This window comes from Rhinolophus sinicus, linkage group LG07 (assembly GCF_036562045.2).
Source record: "Rhinolophus sinicus isolate RSC01 linkage group LG07, ASM3656204v1, whole genome shotgun sequence".
NCBI lineage: Eukaryota > Metazoa > Chordata > Mammalia > Chiroptera > Rhinolophidae > Rhinolophus > Rhinolophus sinicus.
In genome coordinates this window covers 49,142,764-49,169,403 of record NC_133757.1, presented here as the reverse complement: position 1 = coordinate 49,169,403, position 26,640 = coordinate 49,142,764, and the positions used below count along the sequence as shown (strand labels likewise).

The 26,640-nt window shown below is 55.8% G+C and overlaps 2 protein-coding genes across 3 annotated transcripts in view; one reads left to right on the top strand and one right to left on the bottom strand.

Annotated features, from left to right (window-relative positions):
- Window positions 1-26,640, bottom strand: part of LOC141572941 (cadherin-23) — a 314,361-nt gene that overhangs the window by 8,025 nt on the left and 279,696 nt on the right. Inside the window, exons 20-28 of the mRNA XM_074339566.1 lie at window positions 26,305-26,417; window positions 24,951-25,058; window positions 18,535-18,724; window positions 18,035-18,180; window positions 15,454-15,673; window positions 13,592-13,744; window positions 11,638-11,751; window positions 8,982-9,130; window positions 298-358 (exon numbers count right to left, since the gene is read on the bottom strand). Coding sequence (XP_074195667.1) covers window positions 298-358; window positions 8,982-9,130; window positions 11,638-11,751; window positions 13,592-13,744; window positions 15,454-15,673; window positions 18,035-18,180; window positions 18,535-18,724; window positions 24,951-25,058; window positions 26,305-26,417 — 1,254 coding nt within the window. The remainder of the gene's footprint in view (window positions 1-297; window positions 359-8,981; window positions 9,131-11,637; window positions 11,752-13,591; window positions 13,745-15,453; window positions 15,674-18,034; window positions 18,181-18,534; window positions 18,725-24,950; window positions 25,059-26,304; window positions 26,418-26,640) is intronic.
- On the top strand, window positions 1,640-8,649 carry LG07H10orf105 (linkage group 07 C10orf105 homolog). Of its 2 annotated transcripts, none has more exons than XM_074339560.1 (2): window positions 1,640-2,012; window positions 5,410-8,649. In XM_074339560.1, exon 2 carries the CDS (start codon window positions 5,415-5,417, stop codon window positions 5,781-5,783), a length of 369 nt encoding a protein of 122 aa, XP_074195661.1. In that variant the 5' UTR covers window positions 1,640-2,012; window positions 5,410-5,414; the 3' UTR covers window positions 5,784-8,649. The 2 variants fall into 2 exon arrangements, with proteins under 2 accessions (XP_074195661.1, XP_074195660.1); XM_074339559.1 differs by lacking the exon at window positions 1,640-2,012 and adding an exon at window positions 2,770-3,718.

The following is a 26,640-nucleotide window of genomic DNA, read 5'->3' as shown; positions in this document are numbered from 1 at the left end:
GGGGGCACTGTCCTAATGTCTCAGGCCATAGTGATTGGTTCAGGGATGGGCACATGATACATGTTAGGGCAATGATACTCAGTCTTTGGGGAGCTCACTGCTGGGGGCTGCACTGGTCCCCAAGACCTCCTCTGTTAGGGTGAAGTCCCACCATGGGACATAAGGAACTTCAGGAGCAAAGCAATCAAATGCAGCACCCTCACTTAAAAGATGCCCAACTTGGTGCAAATGACTGGAGAATGTGCCTGTTTCCTCCCTCTGGCCCACCCGTGTGTCCAGTACTTGAGGCCCACTCACCGTGAAGGATGCGGTACCACACACGCCCAAACTCGCCCTCGTCGGCATCTGTGGCCGTTAGCTGAGGAAGAATGAGAGATGAGGTCACTTCTTAAATTCCACCCCACAGGCAGAGACGATGACGTGGAGCCCCTCTCCTTCCCTCCACACCATTCCCAGCCCGTCCTGCCCAAACCTATTTCCCACGGCGGCCCAGGTGTGGGAGAGGAGGGGGCACGTCTGTCTTTCTTATCCTCCCTGAGGACACCTGACTGTTGATGTCTCCATGCTGCCCTGTCCATGTGAGGGGCCTGTCAGCTCTCCCCTGATCTCCCTGCAGGTTCTTGGGGGAGAGCAGGGAGAAGGTGGGTGATGGACCCAGGCTTGCCTAGGTCAGCTCACACCCCCACAGTTCCCTCCTTCAGCCTTTTGAGCTCCTACGAGCCTCACCGACTCACGGTGGTGGATGATGTGGCTGCTTCTTGACCGGGTGATTCTGGCCAGGCCACACCTCGCTGGGTCTCAGTTTTACCATCTGAGAGGGGGCTGGATGAGATGACACCTGTCATCTAATGGACTTTGACCGTCCATGGAAGGCTCCCACCCATTTGGGGCTGCACAGAGAATGCTTCTTTTGTGGTCAAGGGCTAAAGGCAGGTGGAAGAAGCGAAATACCAAAAACTGGGGCTCCAAAAGGGGGGTGAGCCCCAGGCTCAGGGCTTGGGCAGAGCTACAACTACCCCCCACCCATGTTGTATTTCTGGGAGCTTGGGGGTCCTTGATGGAGAAACTGCTTAAGACTTAGGCTCCTAAAGAGGCAGCTGGTTGCCAGGGAAGCTCTCTCTTCTGGGAAGAAAGGAGGCTGGGAGAGGGATGTCACTGTGTGTGTGTGTGTGTGTGTGTGTGTGTGTGTGTGTGTGTGTTGTGGTGTGTGTTGTGTTGTGTTGTGGGGAGATCCAATGCCTGGAGGGTCTCCAAAGGGCCCACCCAAAGGGCTGAGGAGCACAGCCTTCGCTGTCCTTCAATCCTAGGCTTTCTGCCCTGTGATCCCTTTGACCTTTGAAAATGCCTCTCACCCCTCACTTTTGTAGCCAGACACGTTCAAAGGGAAAGTACATTTCTGGGAAGTTGAGGGAGAAGCCTGGAAGATGAAGGGCCCAGGGACCAGGAAGGGAGGAGGGGCCTCAGGGGCTACTATGGCCCATCTCTCTGCCTGTTCCCCTCCTTGTGGGAGCCCCTCTCCCCGGTAACCTGGACGCTGGCAGGCACTGAATAGCGACCCACTGGCTGCCGCCCACCCGACTGTACCATTCAAATGTCCAACAGGGGAAGGTAAGAGCCACGGGGGGTGCAGAGGCATTGAAACCCTCCCCCCTGCATTCCCCCATCGCCTCTGCCCCTCGAGAGGGCTCCAAGGAGACAGGCTGGGATAAGGCCGTGGGAAGACTCCGGACCACAGCTCCCCTCTCCCTCATCCCAACCTAGTTGCCATCCCTACTCTCTTGGGTGTCCCCTCCCCCAAGGCAGGGCCCAAAGTCTTCCAGACAAAGCCAGGTCTAGCAGGAGAGTGAAGGGAGACAAGCTACTTGGGCCAGCCTGGCTGACTGAGGGACGCAGGGCACCGCAGAGTCCAGGGCAAGTTGGGGTCAGGGTGGCATCCAGTGCTCCTCGGGCCTCCTTTGGACAGCTGAGAAGAACTTCCACCCAGCTTAGGACTGCTGAGGGCTGGCTCTCAGGTCAGTGCTGGGGGGACTGCAGGAGAAGGCCTGGTGAGGAAAGTGGGGCCAGAATCTTGCTGGGGTACTCTGGCGGAAGACGTGAGGGTATGCTCAGACCTGGGGAATCCCTCTGCTTATGTAGAGGGTGGAAACAAGGCCCAGTGAGGGGTGGTGGCTAGCCTGAGGCCATGCAGCAAGACGTGCTCTGAGGTCAGTCCCTCTGCTCATAGGCCCTGCTCTATGGAGCGCTGAGGCAAGAAAGAAACTTCTAGATTAAGCTCGCTGAGCTATTATATGTCAGAGCAGGGCCTGCCGGTGTGCCCTGGACTCCGGTGGTATGGAAGAGACTTCACCTGCCCTAAAGGTGATTCCCAGCCTTGGTCTGGTGGAGGCCTCCTTTCCCCAGAACCAGCCGGCTTGGCTGGTCAGAGGGGGCACCACGGGGGCCTCCCCGGCCTTGCATGTGTTCCAGGGAGGGTGGCTTGAAGTTTTCAAGCACTTTGGAATCTCTTGCTTCTGAGGGAACTACTCAGATGCTAATTACAGTCTCACTTATCTTTTTTTTTTTTTTTTTAAAGATTTTATTGGGGGAGGGGAACAGGACTCCATTGGGGAACAGTGTGCACCCCAGGACTTTTTTCCAAGTCAAGTTGTTGTCCTTTCAATCTTAGTTGTGGAGGGTGCTGTTCAGCTTCAAGTTGTTGTTCTTTCAGTCTTAGTTGTGGAGGGCACACCTCAGCTCCAGGTCCAGTTGCCGTTGCTAGTTGCAGGGGGCACAGCCCACCATCCCTTGCAGGAGTCAAACCGGCAACCTTGTGGTTGAGAGAACATGCTCCAACCAACTGAGCCGTCTGGGAGCCCAGCGGCAGCTCAGCTCAAGGTGCCGTGTTCAACCCTAGTTGCAGGGGGCGCTGCCCACCATCCCTTGCTGGAGTCGAGGAATTGAACTGGCAACCTTGTGGTTGACAGCCCGCGCTCCAACCAACAACTGAGCCATCCGGAAGGCAGCTCAGCTCAAGGTGCTGTGTTCAATCCTAGTTGCAGGGGGCAGAGCCCACCATCCCTTGCGGGACTCGAGAAACCGAACTGGCAACCCTGTGGCTGAGAGCCCACCGGCCTATGTGGGAATCGAACCGGCAGCCCTCGGAGTCAGGAGCACGGAGCTCCAACCGCCCGAGCCACTGGGCCGGCCTCACTTATCTTTTTATTAAAGTGCTTCCCCAAGGACTGAAGCCAGGAATTTGCACGGCTAGCCTGATAAGGTCTCCAGATCCGTGTGAAAGCTCCGAAATAACAGTGGGACTAGCAGGATTGAGAGTTCTCCCGCTTCAGACTGCCCTTTTTTTACTCCCAGCCAAGCAAAGCCAAGTGTAGGCTAGAGGGACAGCCAGTTTTCTCCCTGTGGGAGATGGCCGTAGGCACACCCCATCCCTCCTCCCTGCTCAGATTCAAGGAAGGGCCAACCCACGTATGGCTGCTCAGCCAGAGCGCTCTCTAGGGGATGCCCGCAAGGCAGAAGCCCTGGGCAGCTAGACGGTCATCAGAGTTTCCAGCTGGGAGGGGTCGTGTTCTGCCTGGAAATGCTGGAAGGAGTGGTGCTAGGGTGTGGGTGGGAGGTGGGGTGGGGTGCACTGGATGCCCTAAGTCGGTTGGGCACAGGGCAAGGATGCAGGCAGGAAGGAAGCAGGGAGCAGAGAGCCAGGAGTTAGGTCCTGCGGCTGACGGTGAGTGCCTGGGGTGGGGACAGGAACTCAGGAGGGGGGACGGGGTGGCCCCCTCTCCACTCCCCTCTGCCTGCTGACATGGGACTCTCTAGCCACCTGCAGAGCCTGGTGTGACTTGAAGCCCTTCCTCCTACAGAAACTCCTGACTGTGAGTTAGACTAATCTGCTAGCCAGTCTCATGCAAGTCTCCAAGGTCAAAGAGAAAGAAATGATCATTATTGGACCTTCTTTGGGATTTCCAGTCCTATGCTGGGCTAGGATCACATGCTGGCCGGCAAAGCTGGATGTAGCCTGCTCATGCGTTTTCTTTGGCTTGTTTTAGTGTTTTAAATATTTGAAAATTCATTTTGAATTTTTTGGAATCAAGTTTGTTTGGTCTTTGCAGTGTTCCCCCCCGCCCCTCCTCTGCCCTACTCCCCTTAACCAAATTTGAATTAGTTGCCAACATTTAAAATCAGCAAGTTTGCCTAAAAATCCAGATTTCTGGCTTCTTTTGGGAAACTGGAAGAGCTGACCACAGTGGTGTGCACTCTGGGATTCCATCTGCCTGGCTGAGCCACCTCCACGTCCTTGAGAGGAGACCTGCTCACCTGCCCTCTTCTGTCACACGTTATCTACCTTATCCACTGGCTGGGCTCTGTGAGCATTTTTATTTGTAACCAAACACTTAGCTGATCTGAGAGGACCACGTGCCATGTTCCCTCTCATGGGATGCTCTTATGTGGTAACAGGTGACTGGTGTGTGTGGGGGGGTTTGAACCCCACCTTGTCAACTACACTGTTCTCTGCGGGTTATTTTCCTTCGGTCTCAGAGCAGCTCAGGGAGCCCAGGAGAGGGTTGGGAGCCAGAGGGGTGGCAAGGCCATGGGGCCAGGACTCAGGAAACCTAGTTATGGCCTTTGCTTGGCCACTGGCTTGCAGCATGGCTTTGGGCTTGGCCTTCCCTTACGCGGGCAGCAGGTTGGACTTTCTCGGGAAACGCCAACAGGAATGGCCATAAGGCCAGGGAGGTGACATAAGGTGTGCAGTGAACCTGTGGGGCAGCTGCTGCTCAGACCCAGCCACTGGGTGCCAGGCCCAAGTGGTCCCAGGTTGCCATTGTTGAAATTCTAAAATTTCAAGAGACATCATACATTCAGATATTTATAGGAAAACTCTAGTTTTGTTTGTTTGTTTGTGGTTTTTAAAATAGCCACAAATTGATAAAAACAAAACAAAACAAAAAACCCACTGTAAGGACCAAGTGAAACACACTGTGGGCCCAGTTTGTAGCCTTGCATCAGGTAATTGCTAGGGTCTTTGTCAGGGGCAGGAGCTTCGTAATCCATGGCTCATTCCTGGTCATAGAGCAACATACGGACAGAGCTGGTCTTACATCCCAAGTTCTCAGGTCTAAAATTCTATTGTAATTCATGAAGACTGCGTTTAAAATGCTGGAAGGCATTACTCTTCTGTCTCCAGCTCGGGCGGCCTGGAAGGGAGGGACAGCAGGAGGATGAGTTCAGGCCCAGCTCCATTGCTTATTCACTGTGTGACCTCAGACTTGTCACCTCTGTGGGCCTCACTGTAAAATGGCCGTGATGCCACCTGCAGCTTGTTTAGCAATGCCCATTCCCATCAGTGTCCCCTTCCCTCCCCAGCCCTGGGTCCAGCTGATTTGCCTCTGAGCGTCTGTCCCATTCCTGTTGCAGGAGCCATGAGTACAGAGGGCCCCAGCCCCCTCAGCTTCCTCACAGCTCCTGTCACTCCAGGGAGTCCCTTGGCGGCAGCTGGCCCTCTCCCAGTGCTCATTGCTCTGGCCTGCATCTTCCTTCTGCTGGCCACCTGCCTGCTGTTCATGACCCTCTGCAAACCGACCTCACTGGACCCGAGGCGCCAGGCTCGCGAGTGCATGCCCCATCACCCCGTGAGCTCCAGTGAGCCCCAGCTCAGGCTCTGGAAACGCCTGGGCTCCCTGCGCTGCTCCCTGCATAGCTTCCGCCGTGGCCGGCCGTCTCCTCCACACCCCCTGCCAGACCACGATGACAACTATGGCTGGGACTGCACAGAATCTACCGAGATGTGATGGGGTGTCCCCCCCATCTGGGATCTACCCACAAGGCTCCTCTCTCAGACACAGCATGGCACACAGGCTGCAGGAGGACATATGCTAACCCCCAGTGGTGCCCAGGCCCAGGGCCTTTCTCAGAGACCATCCCTGGAAGAGTATCTTCCTCTCTGCAGACATTGTAGCTGCTACCTGCTGAAAGATTGCTGGATCAATTGTGGAGAACCTGCAGCCATTTGGAGCTGTGGTCCGTGGCTCTGAGCTGTACAACCTGGCTCCCCGGAGTACACCTCTGGCAATCAGGCACCTCTCATGCCCAGGAAACAGTGTCCCTGCTTCCTAGCAGAAGCCCTGCCCATGCTCCAATGCCAAAACCCAGCTTGGATTCTACTGTGAGTTGCCAAATGGCCAAAGTTTCCCTACAGCCAAGCAAAAACACTCAGCCCACACTGAGGGCAACGTACTGTTCTGCCCTCTGAGCCAACGCAGGGCCCAAGGCAGAAGAGAACCCAGAAACTCCTCTCCTCGAATGTCCTGGGCCCTGCCAGCACTCATCCAGTAATCCGTGGGAGCAGCCGGCACCCTGGTGGATAAGGTGCCTGCTGGGAGAAGGGGCAGGTGAGGCTCTCGAGACTGCCTCGCCCTTGTCATCTTGGTGGTCCCCCTTCAGTGCACCCATGTCAGGGTGGCTTAGGAAGGGCCTGATAAAGCATTAGAAGCTCCTTGCAGAAGCCAGGACTGGCGTTGTGTCAGACTGGCAGGATGCTCTGCCAGCAGCTGGAGGTGATGCCAGCTGGATCTGAGGCCACACCACAGTGGCTTCCTGCCTTCATTTAGGGAAAGGGGCAGCCGCCCTTCGGGTAGGAGAGTCCAGACCTCTCCAGGACAGCTGTGGGACCTCAGGGCTGGACCACACTAGGTGTGCTGTCTTTTGGTGATTGCTTCATTGACTGACTACCTGTTGAAGCAACCCCACGCCAGGGTGGGCTTCTCGGGATCCCTAATCCTCAGCCTCTCCTCACAAGGCCGGTGTGCTATACTTTGGTTGGGTCCCACATTTGGAGAATAGGCAGAGGGTGTCCGAGCGGCCTAGCTCCTGCCCCAGAGAGTCAGCTGGTTGGGGCCACCCTGTGCTCTGCCACGGGGCTGTCCACCCAACCCTGCTGTGGCCCATAGTGCAGCCGGCCAGGTCTTCTTAAAGACAGAGCTCTCGTTTCACCACTTTCCAGCAACAAAACCACTACTGGCTCCCTACTGCTGGCTGGATAAAGCCAGAGCTCCTCCATCTGGCATTCAGTGACCTCTGGGAGCTGCCTCCGAACTATCTCTAGCCTCATCTTGACCCAAGACACCAGACAAACTGAACTACGTGTCCTCCCCTGGCTATGCCTTCTGCTTCACAAGGCACCCATCCCCCCCCCCCCCCCCCAGTGAAGCCCTCTTTGCCTTCCAGCTGAAAGCCACCTCCTGCTTGGAACCACCCCTATTCATAGCACCTCTGGGAAGGAGACTGGGATCACTCCCTCTTGGCGTGTTGGCCACCTTGGTCTGTCTCCTCCTCCTATGATCCCAGGAGCTTGCAGAAGGCGAGACTGCGTCCAACCCCTTACTCTGCCTTACCAGCTAGAGCATGGAAGTATGAGCGTCTGTTTACTGAGTGAAAGGAGGCCCAGTATGGGTGCACTGCCCCCCCTCCCCCAAAGCCTAAGGAGTCCTGGGAAGCCCTCTTCGTCCCTCAGATGCCCCTAGAGAGATGCTCTCTCTGCAAGCAGGTCCTGCTGGAGAAGCCCACAGCGCCTTCCTTCCAGGTCAATCTGACACCAGACAGTGAGTCCCACTTGGCCAGAAACGTACTTCCAGGGCCTCGGAGAAGCTACTAGGTCCGGAATTTCTCTGAGAAATGGGGAGAATCAGGGCTGCCTTATGTCACTCATGGGTTGGCTCTAGGATGTCTGCCTGGGTAGTGTTGTGTAATAGAAACAAATCCCTCAGGTTTAGAAAATAGGGCAGGCCACCTCCCGAAGGGCTGATACCCCTTCCCTTCCAGCTTTTTAACCTCTTCCTGGTTCCCTCCCCCAGGGCCTCCCTGAGACATCCCGGGATGAATTCTGCCCACAGTCAGTCATCCATGTCATGCCCTGGCCAGGTGCCCTGCTTGGACCTAGGTGTTCTTTTCCTGGACACTAGGGGTGATGGGTAAGGCTGCCCTGAGGCCTGAAGGAGAAGGAAAGGCTGGCGATGAGGATGGGGGCTCTCAAAGGTCTGGCCATACCACGAGGTATGTTCCCAGGCTGGTCCCAGGAGACCTGTCAGTGGACCTGGATGGAAGGTATCAGGCTAGGGCTCTCCAAGCCCAGGAGCGGAGGCCCAGAGGGAGAGAACCTCCTCCTTCCTCCAGGAACCAGCCCCAGACCTTGCAAATGCCCATGGCTTCCTGGACTCTTGGTGCCTCTGGGTGTTAGTCTCCTGCCCCGAGCCCCTTTCCTGCCCCCTCCCTGGTCCTGAGGCAGGGTGATACACATGCTCCCAGCCTCCCAAGACCGGAGCATGCCCTAGAGGACAGGCCTAGATTTGCTGTGTTTGGCCCAGCCTCCAGGTCGGAAACCCTTGCAGCTGAAGAGGGTAATTCATTCCTGGCCTCCCTCCCCAGCCAGCAACTGAGGCCTCCCGGTGCTGGGGGAGGGCATCCGAGCCTCATTTTCAGGTCCTCTCTGCTCTCCCTCTGCGTCTGCTCCCTTTCTTCTTGTGTCTGTTTACTTCCTAAAAGGGGAGCTTCGGCCAACGGCCCCATGAAAGCCGCTCTGTTCTGGGCCTCACTGGGCCCTGGCTCTCTCCTTAACTCCTTTCCGGGAAAATGTGACATTGCCATCTCCCTGCTCTGAAAGGCCCTTCTGGGTGAGGTGGGGGACAGGCGAGGGCTGTGGGGGAGGGAGGGAGGGAGAAGAGGAGGGCCAAGGCATTCCTTCTGCTTTTTGGGGAGTCAGGGCCCTGTCCTCGGCTATGTAACCTGGAGGCCTGTTCTCCCCAGGAGGGAGGAGAGGCCTGGGGCCCCTTTTCCCCACAGCACTGGCTACTTTTGGAGTGGCAGCTGTGGCCTCTCCTGTTTCCATCCCTCCCTGCCACGATGCCGCTGCGCATGTGCACTCAGACCTGAGTGTGGCTCGGCCTGCCTCCAGCCCACTAGCTGCGCCAGGGGGCCGCCCGCGGCCGCCTTACCTGCACGATGCTGTGGCCCTCAGGGATATCCTCAGGGACGCTGGCCTCATAGCTGCTTTGCAGAAAGATGGGCCGGTTGTCATTCACATCCAGGACAGTGATGAACACGGTGGCCGTGCCTGTGCGGCGCTTGCCTACGGGGCCATTGTCTGCGGGAGGTGATGGAACATGGGCTGTTAGCAGCTGCCCGAGGGGTGACTTCCCCAGCCACAGGCCCCGTTCACCCCAGCCCCTCGGGCCTTTGCAGGGGTGGCTGTTTTCCTTTTCAGATTAGGAATAACACTAACAATATTAATATGTCCCAGGCACTTTGAGCTCATTCGTTCTCACAACAAGCCGATGAAATAGGCGCTATTTTACAGAGGAGGGAACTGAGGCAGGAAGTGGGTTGAATGCCCACGTCAAATCCTTGGGAACTTGTGTATGTAAACTTATTGGGAAAAAGGGTCTTTGAAGATGTAATTAAGTTAAGGATCTTGAGATGATGTGTGCTGGATTATCTGGGTGAGCCACAACTCCGATGACAAGGGCCCTTATAAGAGAAAGGCAGAGGGGAGATTTGACACAGAGAAGAGAAGACCAGAGGAAGAGGTTGGAGTCCAGTCCTGCGCCACAAGCCAAGAACACTTAGAGCCACCAGAACCTGGAAGAGTCAAGGAAGGATTCTCCTATAGAGCCTTTGGAGGGACGGTGGCCCTGCTGACACCGGAATTTCACTTCTGGCCTCCAGAGCCATGAGAAAATACATTTCTATTCTTTTAAGCCATCAAGGTTGTGATCATTTGTTACAGCAGCCCTAGGAATCAGAGAGATCCTGAGATTACAAACCCAAATGCTGTGAGGGCCAGGTGGGTAAGATCCCTGGGTGGCCACCTGGGCAGGCCCACCTCCAGGGGCAGCCTGTCCTCTGCTCCCACCCACAGTGGACAGGCAGGATGTGGGCCCAGTGACAACAGGCCTTCTGCTTTCTTAAGAGAAATTGAACATAGGTGTTTTAAATAAAATCTCCTGATTTTTAAGTGTTCACAACAAATTGTCCTTCTTTATGAAGCACGAGATGGGTGTAACAAACATGTGCGAAGGACGGATGGGGCGTGGGTCTTCTGGACTCAGAGATGCGGGCCCTGCTTAATGTCAAAGCCTGTGGTAGCCGGGGGAGGACCCTTCCAGGGCTGGGGAGGAGACTCAGCCCAAGGGGCAGTGTTGGGCTGTCCTCCCTGGAAGAAGGAGCTGTGCCCAGCACTGCACGTCCAGGCAAGGACAGTCACCCCAGGGAGGAGTCCAGGCAGCTGGAGTTGGCTGAAGACCAGTAGACTCTGTCTTTCTTCCCCAGGCCAGATGACCACATGCGTGGGTGCAGTTGCCTATCCTGAGTCATGCTGTCCTCTTAAGTCTCCCCAGGACCAACATCCCCCTGCCCTAGGGGTCCTGCCTAGCTGCCCTGGCTGGGGACAGTGGAGCTGGCAGGCCCCACAGAGCGTCTGAGCATGACTGCACCCTCCCCTCCTGTTAGCCAGAGCTTGATGAGAAGGCTGGACTCAGAGGGAGACGACGGGTCTCCAGAGGGGGGTCTGGCTGCCCCAGGATGGGAGAAGAGCAGGGCAGAGGGAAGATGCATGTGGGCGTGGGCGGGCTGGGGAGAGACTGCTGGCTGGAAAGAGTGAGGCAGAGAGCGCATTCCTTTTCCACCCAGTGCTCGCTGCAAACAAGGAACTGGGTGCTCCTGGGAGGCCCAAGGCGATGTAGGGGACACAGGCCTCGTCACACCCTTCTTCCCTTCTGGAGCCCTAAGGGCTCCTGCTGCCTGGAAACCAAAGACCAAACTTCCAGTCTGGCATTTAGGCCTCCACAAGCCAGCCCTACTTGATCACAGCCTCCCCTCCCCAATGTCCACCACACCATGGGCCAGCAGCCGGGGAGGGAGGGACCGATGGATGGACAGACAGACGGATGGACGGGCAGACAGACAAACAGACAGATGCGCTCACACACACACACAGCTCTTTTCCACCTCCAGGCCTTTGCATGGGCTGGTTTCTCTGCCTGAAATGCCCTCCCTGCTTCTCCACATATTGAAACCTCACTTGGCCCTCAAGGAGACGATGGTCCTGCCTCATTTCCGCCCATCAGCACCATCCTGCTCTCTTAGGCAATTCCATGCCCTGAAGGTCTCTCTGAGCTCCCTCCCTTCCTAACTCTGAGGCCTGGGTTCTAAGTGGGTCTGACAGCTCCACCGCCTCCACACCCCCCTGCCCTAACTCCAGGGACAGGCATGTAATTTAGGCCTAACTCACCTGCACATCTCACCCTCCGGACCATGACAAGGGATTCAGGGACAGGCACTGGGGCAGATGGAACTAATCAGAGCTCACCTATATTGTTGAAGTCAGTTTATTTTATTTTAAAATTTGTGGCTAAGAGTCCTAATTGATCCAAAGAGACTCTCTGATACCACTTCCTCCAAGAAGTCTTCCTTGATTACCCCCCACCCCCACCATGTTTTGTCTGGTTCCCCTTTCCCCACTGGCATTAGGGCAGAGCCTTTGGCTCAGAGCCTGGCTGCTGGGGTTGGGCCCAGCTGGCCCCTGGGAGGGTGCCTCATGTGAACTCTGCCCAGAACAACTACGTTGTGTGTGCAGGGAGGGCTGGGGCGTACCGATGGCCTCGAGGATGAGCGTGTATGCAGCCGTGGTCTCCCGGTCCAGGCCTACCACTGTTCTCACAACGGCATCGCGGTAGCCAACACTGAACTTCCCATCCACATTTCCACCTGTGGGCAAAAGAGAATGAAGCTGCAGTCAGAAAACGGCTCCTGGCCAAGGAAAGAGAGGTGGCACCTAACTCTACTTCTGACCTGGGACACTCCAGGGGTGTTCTAGCAATGAATGGCTGCGCTGCCCATTCAGCCCTCCCTGAGAACAGGGTTTTGGGGGGCTCTGATGAGGTTGTGGCCTGTGTGGGTGTCGTGTGGGGCGGCCTGCAGGTCTCAGCTCCCACTCCCCACATAAGAATGCAGGACATGGTGAGGCCAAAAAGGAACACCCATGGAGCCATAGATAGGGGAGTCATACCACTATATTCTCGCTGGCGGCCGGGTGGGAGACACAGGAAGCAGGAGCCACACCCTCCACAACTATTTCTCTCTGCCAACCAACCTCACTTGCTAGCTGCAATCCACCGTGCTAACTGCAATCCGCTCTTGCTAGCTCAGCCACCATCTTCTTGCTAGCCCCATTTGCTGCTAGCGTAGCCACAGCAGTTATATTAGTGGCCAATGGCTCACTGGTCACAACTGACAGCCAACAAGCCACAGCTGATGGCCATGCAATCACAGTTGATGGCCATTTACTACATGAGCCAGCACCTTTCCACGTGAGGCCAAGAGCCTGGAAACTGTACCCCTGGCTCTGTCCCCACAGTGGGCTTAGGTGGGGGTGCTGAATGCCTGAAATCATAAAGGTCTAATATTATTCATTGAGTGCCCACTGTGTACCAGGCACTTCACGTGGACCATTTCATTTCATGCATACTGTCACTGTTTCCACAGAGAAGGAAAAGGGTCCTTTAGTGAGGTTATGTGTGTTACCCTGGGTTACAGGCGCCTAGTCGGAGTGTAGGACTCTAACGCGATAGTCTAATTTCCCAGCCTGCGCCCTTCGCCACGCTGCCACCTGTCTGTCCTGTAGAAGTACCTGAGCAGTTAGCCTGGGCTGGGGTTTTTACATGTGGCCAAGGATTTTGGGGTTGGCTGGGCATTCGCCAGGCCCCTCACCTTGGGCTGAGTGGGGATACCTGGAGGCTCCACAGACTGTAAAGTAGGGGCAGGTGGACAGGAGACGGGGTTACTGAGTCTTCCTGAGTTCTGGGACAGGTAAGAAGTGTGAGGGTCTTTTTGCTGAGATAGACGGAAGCCAGGAAAGGACTCCATCAGAACTGTGGAGACCCTCCCCCTGCTAGCTGACGGGCAGTGTGGTGTCCTGGACAGCAGAGGGTGCCACTGCGTTGGTTTTGGACCAGCTTCTATCAGGGTACTGCACAGCTCCTCTCAGAATGTGCGACATTAAAATCCAAGAATCCTAGGGCTGGAAAGGCTCTCGGGTAAGCAGGAACTGGCTACTTCAGGGTGCTGGGAAGTTATCCTGGGGGCCACTGCCACATGCTCCCTTGTGCTGACATGCTTTGCCCCTGGGGAAAGCCTCCTGCCCCTAAGCCTCCAGTATCTGCTCTCCAGTATCTGAAGCATCGTCTACAAGGAACACAATGTGGCTCCTGGGGGATTGGGGAGGAACTAAGACATGTGTAGTGCTGGGGGCTGAACCATGGCTGGTCCCATGGGGGCATCTTAATAGCTGAGCCTTTCCAAGGTAGTCTTGAGGAACAAACTGTGAGGAGCTGGCCTGAGGGTGCTGGGCCCCTCCATGGAGGGGAAGGAGGGAAAGGATCTGGAAAGGGGAGGCTGAGGTCTGGGAGGCCACCTTGGCTGCAGCAAGCTGTGGATGGACTGTGAGCCTGGGACTAAATCCTGGTGGCTGATGTGGGCCTCTTCCCCCCTCTCCTGCCCCACCCCCGGTGGGCTGCACATCTGGAAGGGGGTGCCGGCAGCGGCGGACCTGTGATGAAGTAGCTGAGCTCCGCATTGAGGCCTATGTCGTTGTCGGTGCAGTTGAGCCAGACCACTCGGAAATCCCGGGGCACGTCCTCGGACACGGAGACATTGTACACAGCAGGGAAGAAGGTGGGCGTCTCATCGTTCACGTCCAGCACTGCGGGCAGAGTGTGCACACAGGGTTAGGCCTGGCTTCTGCTTGAGACTAGCCAGCTCCAAAGGTAGGGGCTCACTCCACAGACCAATAGGAAACGGATTTCCTGGGAGTCAGCTCCTCCCGGTCAGGAGCCAAGGGGGCCCCAGGCTGGCCAGGGCCATGACAGAGCTGACCAGGAGTCCATACCCTCCTTACGGGCTTGTTGCTGCTCGTGCTGCCCAAGGGAGGAGAAAACCCCAGAGCTTCTCTCCAGTGTGCGCCTGACAGTGACAACAGTGATTATGGTTACAATGACAGTGCCCATTACTCAGCTCTTCTCACATGCCACACCCGTGCTAAATGCTCCTCGTGCAGGACCGCACATGCCCCTCAACACATCTTCATGAGACAGCCATCATTGTACACACTGTGTAGATCAGGAGACAGGAGCTCAGAGCAGCTGAATGACTTGTTCAAAGTCACACAGCAAGAGAATGGCAGGGTCGGAGTCTTGGAGATTGCTGACCCCAGTTTGGGATGAGGTTCCAGGGAATGTAATTGAGGACCTTCCCTCCCCGCAAAGTCCAATTTCCCTTAAAGATTCATTTTTTTTTCAGCTCTGCATACAGGCCCCTATTCCTTTGGCAGATGGGGCTTTGCAAGACCTTCAGGATGAAATGCCCCCCACCCCACTTTGGCTACTCTTTGTGATATCACTAGGAGGAGAAATGATGGGCTCATTTGGTGACATGGCTTCTGTTGAGCCTTGGAGAAAAATCTGTGGGTCCTCTCTGAGAGGATTGGACGTCCTCCCTGTCAATCACTGGCATAGAAGTAGGTCCTCACACCGGCACCAGGAGCCCACAACACAAGACGTGGATCAATGGCAATGGGAGAAAGAATGCTCGGCTCTCTCATCTTCACCGTCTCAGGTCATGATTAAGGAGGGTGAATGTTTGTGCCTATGCGGAGCTAACCGCTCCCATCCCATGGAGGCTGGCAGGAGCCAGGATGGAACCGGGCCTGTCCTAGAGAGCAGGCCACGTCTCGCCGGTTATACTCTGCACTTATATCCTGGGGGTTATTCCTGGCCCTTTGGCAATAGCTCACATCAGTGCCCCAGTTTTGTCCTGAGAATTAAATATATAGCCAGAGTGATGGAGAAACAGTAACCCTCCTTGGCTCCGCCCCATAGAAGGTGGAGACAGGTGGGAATTATTGAGAGGGCCCCAAGGGGAGGAGGAATCTCAGGGAGTCTGAGAATCCCAGCTGCCCTCTTCCCAGGGTGATGCCCTTCCACTGAGATTCCAGGCACATGCGAAGGGATGGTTCCCTTTTCCTGTCCAAATAAAATCTCTGGCCTTCAAAGAAGACAAGGGGCTCTGCAACCTCCCCCAGACTATTTATTAGTGCAAGGGCCCCCGCCCCTGCTCAGGCCCTTTCTGCTTTTGCCAGGATCAAAGAGGGGGACCTTGGCAATGGGTCCAGGCCACTGCCGCTGGCTCTGGGGCACTGAAGGCAGTGGCCAGGTGGGAGAAGGGTTGCTGGCATTTTGACTTGGAGACAGAGAAGGCTCTGCTTGTTGAATGGCTATAGCACAGGGGGGCACCCTACTAGAAGGCAGCCTGCGTCCGCATGGCTGAGGGACAGCAAGGAAGGCATGTGCACTCCCCACACCGCCCCAGGGCCCATGCCCAGCATCCAGCAGGAGGCACTGCTACCCCTCTCACCTCGGATGGTGAGTGTGCTGGTGGAGCTCTTGCTGGGCGTGCCCGCGTCACTGGCCACCACCCGCAGCTGGTACTCAGCGATGCGCTCGCGGTCCAGCTCGGTGGTGGTGACCACCACGCCGCTGCTGCTGTTGATGCGGAAGTCCATACGGGGTATGCCCACCTGCATGCGGTAGGACACCAGCCCATTCAGGCCCTCGTCCAGGTCGATGGCCACCACCTGAGGGAGAGGAGTGGCTGCGTGAGGAATGGGGACACATGGCCTGACCCTTCTCTCCTGAGAAGTGTCCCCTACTCCCCCCTTCCCACTGACCCATGCTCAGCTCCAGCTGGAAACACCTGCTCCCCTCGGAGTCTCCAGCCCAGCTACTGTCCCCAGTGCACCCTGCCAGATGTCCTCTAAGGGGGCAGCATGTCAGAGCTGAGAGGTGTCCAGATGCACCAAGTGGGGCGAGGGGTGGGGTGCAGAAGGGATGTTTGAGAAGAAGAGTTCAGGTCCCTACAACTGTCCCCTCTCAGAACCCTGCTTACCATGTTAGGAAGCCCTCCCAGATTTACCCAAGCTGGCACCAGCCCTCTAAACACCGCAGTATGACAGTCTCCCCTCCCCTTCCAGCCCCCAGGACACTGGCCTGGAGCAGTTGTTACAGCTCACACCCCTTGATCTTGTGGAGCTCAACTACCGAGAATGCTCAATTATCAGGATTCCCTCCCCTGCTTTGTTTTGATTTGTAAGACAACACAAATAAGATAATATCAAGGATCAATTTTTAAAAGTCATGAGAGGATTTGATTATTGATTTTAAAAAGCCATGGAGGCCACGTGCAGGCAAGCCTCCTCCCAAATCCCTACGCTCTTCCCGTCGGCATGTCCCGTCCTGATGGGAGAGATTCTGACTCGAGACCCTGATTGTGTTGAAAGTTTTACAGAAGAGAGTTCAAGACATTTGAAAAAAATGTATAATGAGAGTTGAAATAAGAGCTTTGCATCAAGCCAAGACTCTCAGGATTGAAAGGCAATGCCAAGGTCATCTGGGCTAATTCATATCTAGCAAGCTGGACAAAGAGTGTCCACGTTCAGCTTGAATGCTTTACTGGATCACGGGCTCACGATTTCTAATTTCTCTGCACACAGCTCTAGTCCTTGGAGAAAGTTCTTCTGCACATCCAGCAGAAATCACTATTGGTCAAGGTCCTAGAGGGGACCCGGGGGACCTCAGAGCTCAAGTCAAAACCCTCTTCCTGGATCTGAAGACAGTTGGCAAGATAAATGCTCCCAGATCCTTCAATCATCTTCTCATGATTTTGAGCCAGTTCTTCTGTGAACTCAGAAGTTGTGCTGGTGGGCATTTGCTTTCTCTGCTGTCTGTGAGCTCCCCGAGAACCCGTTCTGAGGCCTCACTCCCTCTCTCACTCCCCACCACTCCCATGTGGGGACTCCTCAGGGACTGGCCGTTGTTCCCGGGATCTCGGCTCCCCCTGCTGGAGGTCTGAGGAAAATGTTCCCTGGAATCGGTCAAAGAACACGTTACACCAACTTTTACAGATAAAGAAGCTGAGGCGCAGTGGGTCTGCAGGGCGTCCCCAAGCTTCCCTCTGGCTGACAAACAGCTTGTCTTCTTTGATGGGATCAGGCCAACCCTTTGCCACTGGATCCCGCTGTCTCTCGAGTATGACGATAGACATAGAGTGAACACATCAGCTGCAGTGTCTCTCCTGCCGTCCAAATGCCAGGCGGCTTTACACCTGTGTCTGACTGAATGCCACAGCACGGCCAGGCACGTACTGTTATGATCCCCATTTCACAGGTGAGCATTCTGAGGCCCAGAGAGGTTAAGTCGTTTGCTCCAAGTCACCCAGCACACAGGTGGTGGAGTTGGGATCCACACCCATATTGGTCAGATTCCAAAGCCCACATTCTTAACTGCAGGGGCCATCCAGTGTTTCTAACAGCCCCTGTTAGGGCATCATTTTCCCTGAACCAGCATTGTCAGGGCCTCCATGACCATAAGGGTGATGGAGCAGGAGGAAGAGGACCCAGGTTCAAGACCTGTTGCTACCTCTTCTTGGCCAAAGGGACTTGGGCAAGTCTCTTCAAGTCTCCTGAAAAGGGGGGAGAATCCCACCCACTGTGTGGAGCTGCCTAGGGGGTTATGGGCGAGCACAGGAGATGGGGCTGCCCTCTGGGCTATCTTCACCTAACTTTCTTTGTGTCCTAGAACCACCTACAGGCTTGGGAAAGACCTCGATAATCAGGCCCTGAAAGTCTCTGATTTGGCTTCCCAGAATTCTCTTTCTCTCCTTCCCTCCCTTCTTTTCTCCCTCCCTCATTTATCTGTCTCCTGGGGTGATTTGCCTTCACCTCTCCAAATCCACCTGTCCTTCAAGACCCAGCTCAAATTCCTCCTCCAGGAAGCTTTCCATCAGCATCTCTCAGGGCACTGGTTCCCCAAGCCTGGCATGGATCGTCCTACCTGGTAATCTCCGCTGTCCTGACCCTGCGAAGGGCTCGGCGCGAGGCTAGGCACCCACAGTGAGGGAGACAGACAGCAAGATCCCAGGCTGGGAAAGGAAAGCTCACCTGGTAGACGGAGACCCCTGCAAGGGTGCCTTCCAGCACCTCTGCCACGAAAGGCAAGTTCTGAAAGATGGGGTCGTTGTCATTGAGGTCCAAGAGATTCACAAACACAGTGGCACTGCTGGTGGCTTTCAGAGGGGGCCTGCCGCCTGGGATGGGCGAGGGGACAGAGAGGTGGAGCGAGGAGAGAGAAAGAGGGGTGCAGGAGAAAAGGGGCCAGGGAGAAGATGAGTGGGGACAGGGGCAGGTCGAGTGACCCTTCACCCCAGTGGCCCCTCCAGGGAGCAGCCTGGGCCTTGCACACCCTAACCCCCGCCACCCCCCACTCCTGAGGGTGCTCTGGGGGTGGGGTGACAACTGGGAAAGGGTATTACTACTCTCTCAGTCATTAAGACACAGCCTTCCTTGGGGTGGCCCAGAACCCCCAGAGGACAAGCTACCAGGGAGGCATCAGGGTCCCCATCCCCGGGGTGGGGGGTTGTGGGGGCACGGAGGGCACGTACAGTCTGTGACAGAGATGATGATTTTGCGCATGAGCTCCGCCTCGTGGGGGTCGGGGTTCTCCCGGTCCAGCATGACGTGGGTGGTGCGGATCTTGCCTGTGGTGCTGTTGATGCGGTAGAACTTGTTGGGCGGATGGATGCTGTACACCAGGGTGCCGTTCTCCCCCAGGTCTGGGTCCACAGCCGCCACCTGACCAGGAGGGAGGGGACCAATCCTCCACTGAGCCTTGCCCAGGGAGGGCGTCTCTGCATCCAGGCTGCATGCCTGGGTTGTGTGAGCTCACGCGTCAGTCCCGGGTTCCCCACTCACAGCCAGAAAGTGGGCCTCCCTCCTGGCTCCAGCAGGGAGGTCTCATGGGGATCGAGAGGCGGGACGGTCAGAAGATGAACCAGCAGGGGAAGTCCCGGGCTCCTTGGCTTCTTTACCCACTCAGTCTTGACCTTAGGTAAGTCCCCTTCCCCACTTAAGCTGCCGCCTCCTGATCTTAAAAAGCAACACCCAGCACATACCAGCATATAGGAGGCTCCTTCTCCACGTACTACGTCAAGAGCCTTATGAGGTAGATGCCTGCAATGATGCCCATTTCACAGATGAGGGTCAGCAAAGCTCCCAAAGCCTCCTAGCCAGGAAGTGGCTCTGGGTCCCGTACCAGCAGGCAATACTGCCAACATGTCTTAGAGTCTTTCCTTTCCACACATGCGGGGTAACATACTCACAAGCTTCTGGGAGAGCAGGGGGGCCCCAGTAGGTCCATGACCAAGGAATTCTTCAGGGTGTGGCTGGAAAGGGCTGGGGAGTCTGAACCCTTGACTGAGCTTTTGGAAGGATTTGAAACCCTGGATTTTGGGAACTGGGTTCCTCATCATCAAAGCCTCTCTTCCTTTGGAGCTTTTGCTTGTGAGGTGATTTGAAAAGAATTAGGCCTCTGTGACACCACGGATGACAAGGCATCGGAAGGGAGCCGTGGACAAGCAGTCAGTTTGCAGGGGGGGGGTCCTAGCACGTTGAGATAGTCATGGGACTGGGGGAGGGGCGGCTGCAGGAGCAAGCCGAGTGTCCCTGTGGGAGAATGACATTCCCAGGAGGCGCAGGGTCTCAGGATAGGGGCCTCAGACACTGGCTCCTTTAACTTTCCAGTGTCCCCCTTAGTTCCCCACTTGTATTCCCACTCTGTGAAGGGATCAACCTCAGTGCTGTCCTAACCCAGGGCCACAAACCTCACAGCTGTTCTCTCCCAGGTCCCTGTGCCCGCCCACCCCCTGCTCTGGAGGGAACTTCTCTAGCTTTTTGTCTCCCATGAGGGGAAGGCAGAACTCAGAGAGGCCAGACTCAAGGTCACACAACACCAGCCTTGGGGTCAACCCAGCTCCCACCGTGCAGGCCCCCTCAGGCCCCAGGACAGCAGTGGCACCCACCCCTCAGTGGTCCTCCTGCCTGTGCTGCAGGGGCCACCGCAGCCCCAGAGGTGGACAAGGCCAGCGCAGGGGGGTGACTGCAGTCCCCGGGGTCACATCAGGACAGTGTCATTCCTCACTCCAGGGCACTTGGGGATGACAGCCTGGCCCCATCAGCTCCTTTATCTTACTTGATGTGGGGCCTTTTGTGCTTTGGCAGCAGAATCTGTCCGTCCTCTGGCTTAATCCCCAGCGAGGTGTCTCTGGGGTCAGCAGACCAGAACAGACAGATGGGCCACTGTGGCCAAGGGCTCCCATCAGCCCCTGGGCCTCAGGAGGCCAGTGGGAGAGGCTGAAGTGGGTGCTGAACCCCGAGTTACTTCAGGACCCATCTGCTTCAGACAGTGGGACACAGCCCTGCTCCCACCCCAGACTGCTCAACCCACCCCCTCACTTCCCAGCCTTGCTGCACCAAAAGGTGGGGTGGGGGCAGCCTTCCAGGCCCGAGGACCCCTCATTGTGCTGTGAGCATGCTGCCTCAGTTTCCCCAGCCTCTATAATGGGATGCAATCACTCCCTGTATTGACAACAGGGAACAGGGCTCGTAGGCACCCCAGGCGTCGTTTCAGCCAGGCAGTCATCCCGCTGAGGGACAAAAGTGGCCAGCAAGCCCTGCATTTCTATAACATTCTCTCTCCATTTACATAGTTCTTATCCGCGTTGATCTGGGTAGGGAAACTGAGGTAGAAGGCAGTTAAACAACCTGTTCCGGACCAACAGCCTGTTGCTGAATACACTGAGATCAAGTTCACATGAGGTGGGGGGCTTTTCCTATCTTCTCCCCCTCCCCACCTGAGTGTCTGAGGGCGCCTGGGGTAGCTGGTTCTGAATGACACTAGGAGTGGGTGGGCACTGATATCTGGCCTGTTAGCCCACTCACTGGTCGTGGGGTGGGCTGGGGGCACAGGAGAGGGCAGTGGGCTGGACCCCTGTGGACTCCTTGCCGGCGATTGTGTAGACTCTCACCGCTTTCCCCTCATTTATTTCCCATTTCACGCTCGTCATTTTTCTCTTGGCCTGACGGGACTAATTCTCTCCCTCTCCCCTCTCCTTTATTTTGCTGGAGGGCTTTGAAAGGCTCTAAATCAATGCCCATCAGCCAGGTCCTTGAAGCAGGCTGCAGGAAGGAGGTAGGAGGGAGAGTGGAGCCACTTGCAGACAGAGAACAGTCACTCTGAAAGCTCACGCCGATGCAGTAGACACCTTCAGTGCACACCTGTGCACACAGACACACAAGGCTGGCCACGTCCGAGTGTACTTGAATGCGGGTACACATTCGTCTGCACACAAGCTCTGAAAAATTACTGGGATCTCCCCGTGCCTCGGATTCCAGGGGTTGGGGCCAGAGGGGCCCTTGGGAGAGTCCCAGGTCATATGCTCTAGTCTCCCTCTAACAGGAAGACCCAACCTGACCTGGCAGAGCTGGGGGGCCAGGTAGGCTGGGGAAGAAAGGTAAATAAGTACTTCAACAACCTTCATTAGCAAATATTTTGAATATTTACAATGTGCCTGGCACTGTGCTAAGCATAGGGGTTCAGTGGTGAACAAGGGAGGCAGGTGATGGTGACAAAAGCTGTCATTTTTCAACCCCTCACTGTGTGCCAGTGTACTTTGTGTATTTTAGCTCATTAAGTACAAGGCACAGTCCTTTCAGGTAGGGAATCTAACAATCCCCATTTTTCTAGATGAGACACTTGGAGCACAGAGAGCTTAAGTAACTTGCCCAGAGTCACACAGCTGGTAAGTGGTATGGCTAGGAGTAGAGCCTAGACATTTTGGTATCAGAAGCTGCCCATTGAATCACTAAGCTACAACTGCCTCTTAATAAGCAAGGAACCTAACAAGGTGGTGGGACCAGCTTTGAAAGAAACAGAGTCTGGAGAGGGGCGCAGCTACTTAAGGCAGGGCAGTTAGGGAGTACTTCTCTTTGGAGGTGGCATTTTAAGTTGGGACAGAGGGAGGAGAATGAGCCATGGGAAAAGCAGGTCTGAGGGAGCAGAGGAAGAAGAGCACTTTGGGGGCTGGGGAGGAAGAGCTTGTGTAGAGGCTCTGAGGCAGGAGTTTAGTGGGTTCAGGAAACCGAAAAGCCAGTGTGTGTATTGGGGGAAAGAGGTGTGGTGGGTGTGAGAAGGGTGGTCGGTGATGAGTCAGGAGGTGGGTCACCCTCCTCCTGGATGTCACCTCTGGGTTAGCTGTTCCCTGCACTGCAGCCTTCTTTCCTCACACCTTCGCCACAGCGAAGTGATCCTGGGTCACTGTGAGGCCTTAGAAAGCCCCAGGGGGCCCTTGCAATAATATTAAAACATACCCACATATGTATGTATGCATGCATTTCATGGCTATAAAATTTGAAAGAATTTTTATGACCACGCCTTTTGAAATTATTTTGCTATGACAAACTCAATTACTGTATATAGGCTGCTTGACTTCTGTTTTCCTGGCAATCATCACACATAATTGTAAATTCCGGAGCATTCTGAAAAATTCTCAAGAAGTCTAGAAAATCTAACCTACAGTTTGTCCTCAAATGTAATGACATTTTTACAAACACTAAATTTCATACTTACTAATGCCACAATATACTTGGTAGCTGTTTAACATAACACGTTTTCATGTTGATGTTGCCCGTTTCTTTTTGAGCTTCTGAGTCATTTTTTTTTTTTTTCAAGTCTCAGACACTACTATGGGTCACTGAAAAGCCTGACAGCCCCAACCCTGTGGCTGAGGGAGGAACGGCTATGTCCGCTCTTTACTGAAGGGTGGGCTCACATGTCTGTGTCCCTAGAGGTAAAGGGAGGGCAGATCTCATGGGCCAGGTGGGTCTGGTAGGGACCCTGGCTTTTATACTGGGTGAGATGAGACCAGTGGCGGGTTTGAGCTTAAGAGTGACAGGAAGCCCTCTGACGGCACAGCAGAAGCGTTATTGCTTCCTGCACTCCTGAGCCTGCTAAGCATGGGACCTGGCACACAGTAGGTACTCACTGGAGGATTGTGGAGGTTTGCTGGAGAGTGAGGAGGAGGGGGCGCTGGGTAGCAGGCCCCTGTCCATACCTGCTTATGGCTCAGAAGGATGCGAGAAAAGGCTAGAGACCCAGCGAGGGCCACTGGGAACAGAGCTGGGAAACGCCCAAGGCTGAATGCAGTCCCAGCCCAGCAGACCTCCTAGCTTTGCCCAGCAGGTGGACTCTGCAATAGCGTCACCCCTAGCTGGTGACCTGTGCAGCCACTTTCTCTCAGGGATACTTCGCTTGCCCCTCAATTCCCTCTGGGAGGAACTTCCCAGACACATAAATCAAAGGTAAAAGATGACCAGATGGGTTTGGAGTTGGGCATCCAGCCCCAGCTCTTGGGGTCCCCAGCTGGGCTTGTCCTGGGCTAGAGCCCAAGTGCCCACGAGGTGGCAGCAGAGAGCTCCCATTACATCTGGAGGCTGAGCACATGGAAGTGGCTTAGGGTAATGGTTTCCAAATCTGACTCGGGGTTGGAAGGAATCCTCCCATTGGGGCTTTGAAAACCTCCGACTCCAGATGCCTTGCCCCAGCCCTACTGGAATCTCGGGCAGGGGACCTGCCCACCAGTTGAGAACCATTCAGATCTCGAACACGTGGAAAGGAGGACAGGAAGGTGTGATGGCCAAGACCCCTAGCCCCTTCCTTCTAGGTTGACATCCTGTCCCATCTAGACCCAGGTGGACCATGTCACCACTCTCTCTCTGTAGCTGATGAGGGATCGGACCGGAGAGGCTAGGGATCACCACCCCAGATTGCTTGAGTTCAGGGTGGGGCAGCCTTCCTGGAGAGCTGGATGTGAAAATACCATCCCTCCTCTCATCCCACTCACGTTCTCCAGTTTCTCAGGACCTCGGTCACCTGCCAGGGCACCCCTGAGCCAGAAGAGGGATAAGGCCTGGGCCAGGTAGTTTCAGAGCTGGGGTCGAGCTCTGGCACTACCTCTTACTAGCTTTGGGACCTTGGGCGAAGCCCTCAAACTCTAAGCCTCGTGTCCTACATAGTACAGTGGGAGCGATGAGTCCGTCTGCCACATGAGGACCAGGAGGAGGAAGGAATTCATGAGAAGCCCCTAGCACAGCGCCGGGCACATCTCAGAACTTTAATAAATGGTTGTCATGAACCATTAGATGTGTGTCCATCCTGGGGCTTGCTGGGTGGCTGCGGGGCTGGACATTGGGGACCAACCTCCCCAAATGAGGCCAAATGGGGTACAAGTATGGGGGAGAAGGCCTCACAAACGTGAATCCTGGAGCAGAGCAGATCAGTAGGGTGCACAACCCCGGTTTTCCACAGTTTCCCCAGGAAGCTGGTCTCCATTCTGGATACCCCCAGGCTTTGGCCATGTTTTCCCCTGCCCACCTTGAGTCACACCCCTGCACACAGCACTTGTATGTACACACATGCAGCGTGCACAGGGGTCTATACAAACCTGGAACATCTCATGGCAGAAAATCTTTGGGTGAACTTCAAACCCCCTGCTGGGTCAGCCCTGGGGCCAGCTGACCCAGGCCAGTGGCTGCAGTGACAGAAGGGCTGAAGGAAAGGTGCTGAGGGCAGAGGTGAAGCTTATGCAATTTGAGGGAGAGACGTGTGCCTTGCAGGGGAGGGTGGGGGCTCTTCTAAGGGGGTGACCAAAGTCCTGGGTTTCAGGGCAAGTGTGGCTACAAGCTGAACCAGCCCGACCACCCCTGGCACTGTCCCTTGGCCACCTGTGCTCCCTTTGACAAAGCCTGAAGCCCACCTTCCCTGAGGATTGGGCACGGGCTTTCCCCTGACTTCTGACTACCTTTCACCCTGTGAGAGAGCTTCTGCAACTCTGCTCCAAGAGATGGCTCAGAGAAAATCATGACGTCCATGAGCCCCACATGGGCAGGCCCAAGGGTGCACGTGGGGATGGCAGATACTCTTTGAAGGGCAGCCTGGCAGTGCTGCTATCCCAGCACCACTTACCGTGGTCACGTCAGAGTCGGGAGGCGTCATCTCCACCAGGTTGATGTAATAGGGTGCATCCTTCCAGGTGGGGTGGTTGTCATTGATGTCCAGGAGGGTGATGTTGACCTGTGAAGCCCAGGGGTGGTGTGGGTCATGCCTAGGTGAGCTTCGCAAGGGCAGGGCCCATGAGGGAGACATATTCAGATGCCTACGGGGCATCTTGGCATTAATTGCACAGCTCTACCTGCATTGGGGCTTTGGGGCAGGGCCTGGGCTTTCAAGGACAGAGAGTTTAGGTGGTGTCCCATCAGGTGGTCGAGGAGCAGATGAGGTGGCCCCTGAAATCCTTCCTGGGACCTGGGACTTGTCCCACCCACCCCGAGTCTTGGCTGAAGGTGACTGACAGGGTGGGGAGGTGTAGGGTGGGGGTCTGATAGAATCCCTTAAGCTTCCCAGTCAGTCTCAGCTATAAGCCAGACAATTTCCCTGTTCACCTGTCACCAGGTATATTATTTATAGAGCTCTGAATCCTATTAGCAGGGGTCTCTTGCGACTGGATAGGGCACTGGGGATTTTTCTGCCAAGTCCCTGGCCAAGCAGTGCCAACCCCGCCCCTCCGGCTGGGCAAGGCTGGGGGAAGCTGCTGCGGGGAGGGTGAAGGTGATGGGGAGAGGTCAGGAGAGGGGTCCCGAGGGAGAGCCAAAGAAAGCGAAGGAAGATCAAGAAGGGGAGGTGGCTGAGTGACCTGTCACCTGGTCCTCCTGCTTTCTGTCCCACAAAGGAGAGGAAGTTCACGCTTACTGCTTCTCGCTTCCCCCCTTCTCTTCTGCACTTAAGAGCTCAGTCAGGATCCTCAAACAGCCTTAATCTCGCTTCCTACTCTGAGGCTCCTTGGTGAGATGATGAGGCCTTGGATGGGGCCTCTGGGCCTTCGTGGGCCCTACTTGCGCGTAATAGGCAAACGCAGGCATCATTCCTCAGCACCACAGGCGGGCCGGGTGGTGACGAGACCCCTGCACCCTTCAAGGGCCCTGCTTCCTGCTCTGAGCCATTCTTCCTGGCAGGAATACCTGGGAGGGGCCTCTGGGTCTCATGCCTTCTCCTACCTTCCCAGCTGGTCTTTTGGGGGCAGAAGAGAATATATGTGCTCCCCCTCAGTGGCCCCATGTCCCAGGTGGGAATGCCTTCCTTCCCATAGCGGGAGTATCCCCAGCACTGACACTGAGTTGGCACCTGCCCTCTCACCCCACCCCCACAATGCCTCACGCTGCCTCAGGACAAAGTGCCCAGGTGCAACCTGAAGATGAGCTGGGGAGCAGCAGCCTGGACAGCACAGGGGGAGCTGGAGGGCATGGGAGGGGCGGGCACTCACAGTGGCAATGCCCGTCTTCTGGTTGTGGCCCACACCCCCATCCACTGCTCGGACGATGAGGATGTATTCAGCCTTGGTCTCTCGGTCAAGCAGAGTCGAGGTGGTGATTTCACCTGCAGGAGAGAGGGGTGCGTGAGAGAGAGTATGGGTGGGCCAGGGGAGATCAGGGAAGGAGCAAAGAGCAAGGGAAGGAGGAGGAGAGAGTGAGGGCACGAAGGAGCGACGCTGGCAAAATCAAATGATCTGGCCGTGTGCGCACTTGTGCGCGTGTGTCCTGGTGGGGTGAGACGGGGCTCACGGCGGAAGGGGAGAGCACGCAGGCCTGGGAACTGGGAC

What these genes read in the sequence shown, in the direction of transcription:
- LG07H10orf105 (XM_074339559.1), top strand. Translation starts at nt 3,496, where the DNA reads ATGCCCGCAAGGCAGAAGCCCTGGGCAGCTAGACGGTCATCAGAGTTT. An exon ending in GTTAGGTCCTGCGGCTGACG is followed by an intron (nt 3,719 to 5,409) that starts GTGAGTGCCTGG and finishes TTCCTGTTGCAG; the next exon opens with GAGCCATGAGTACAGAGGGC.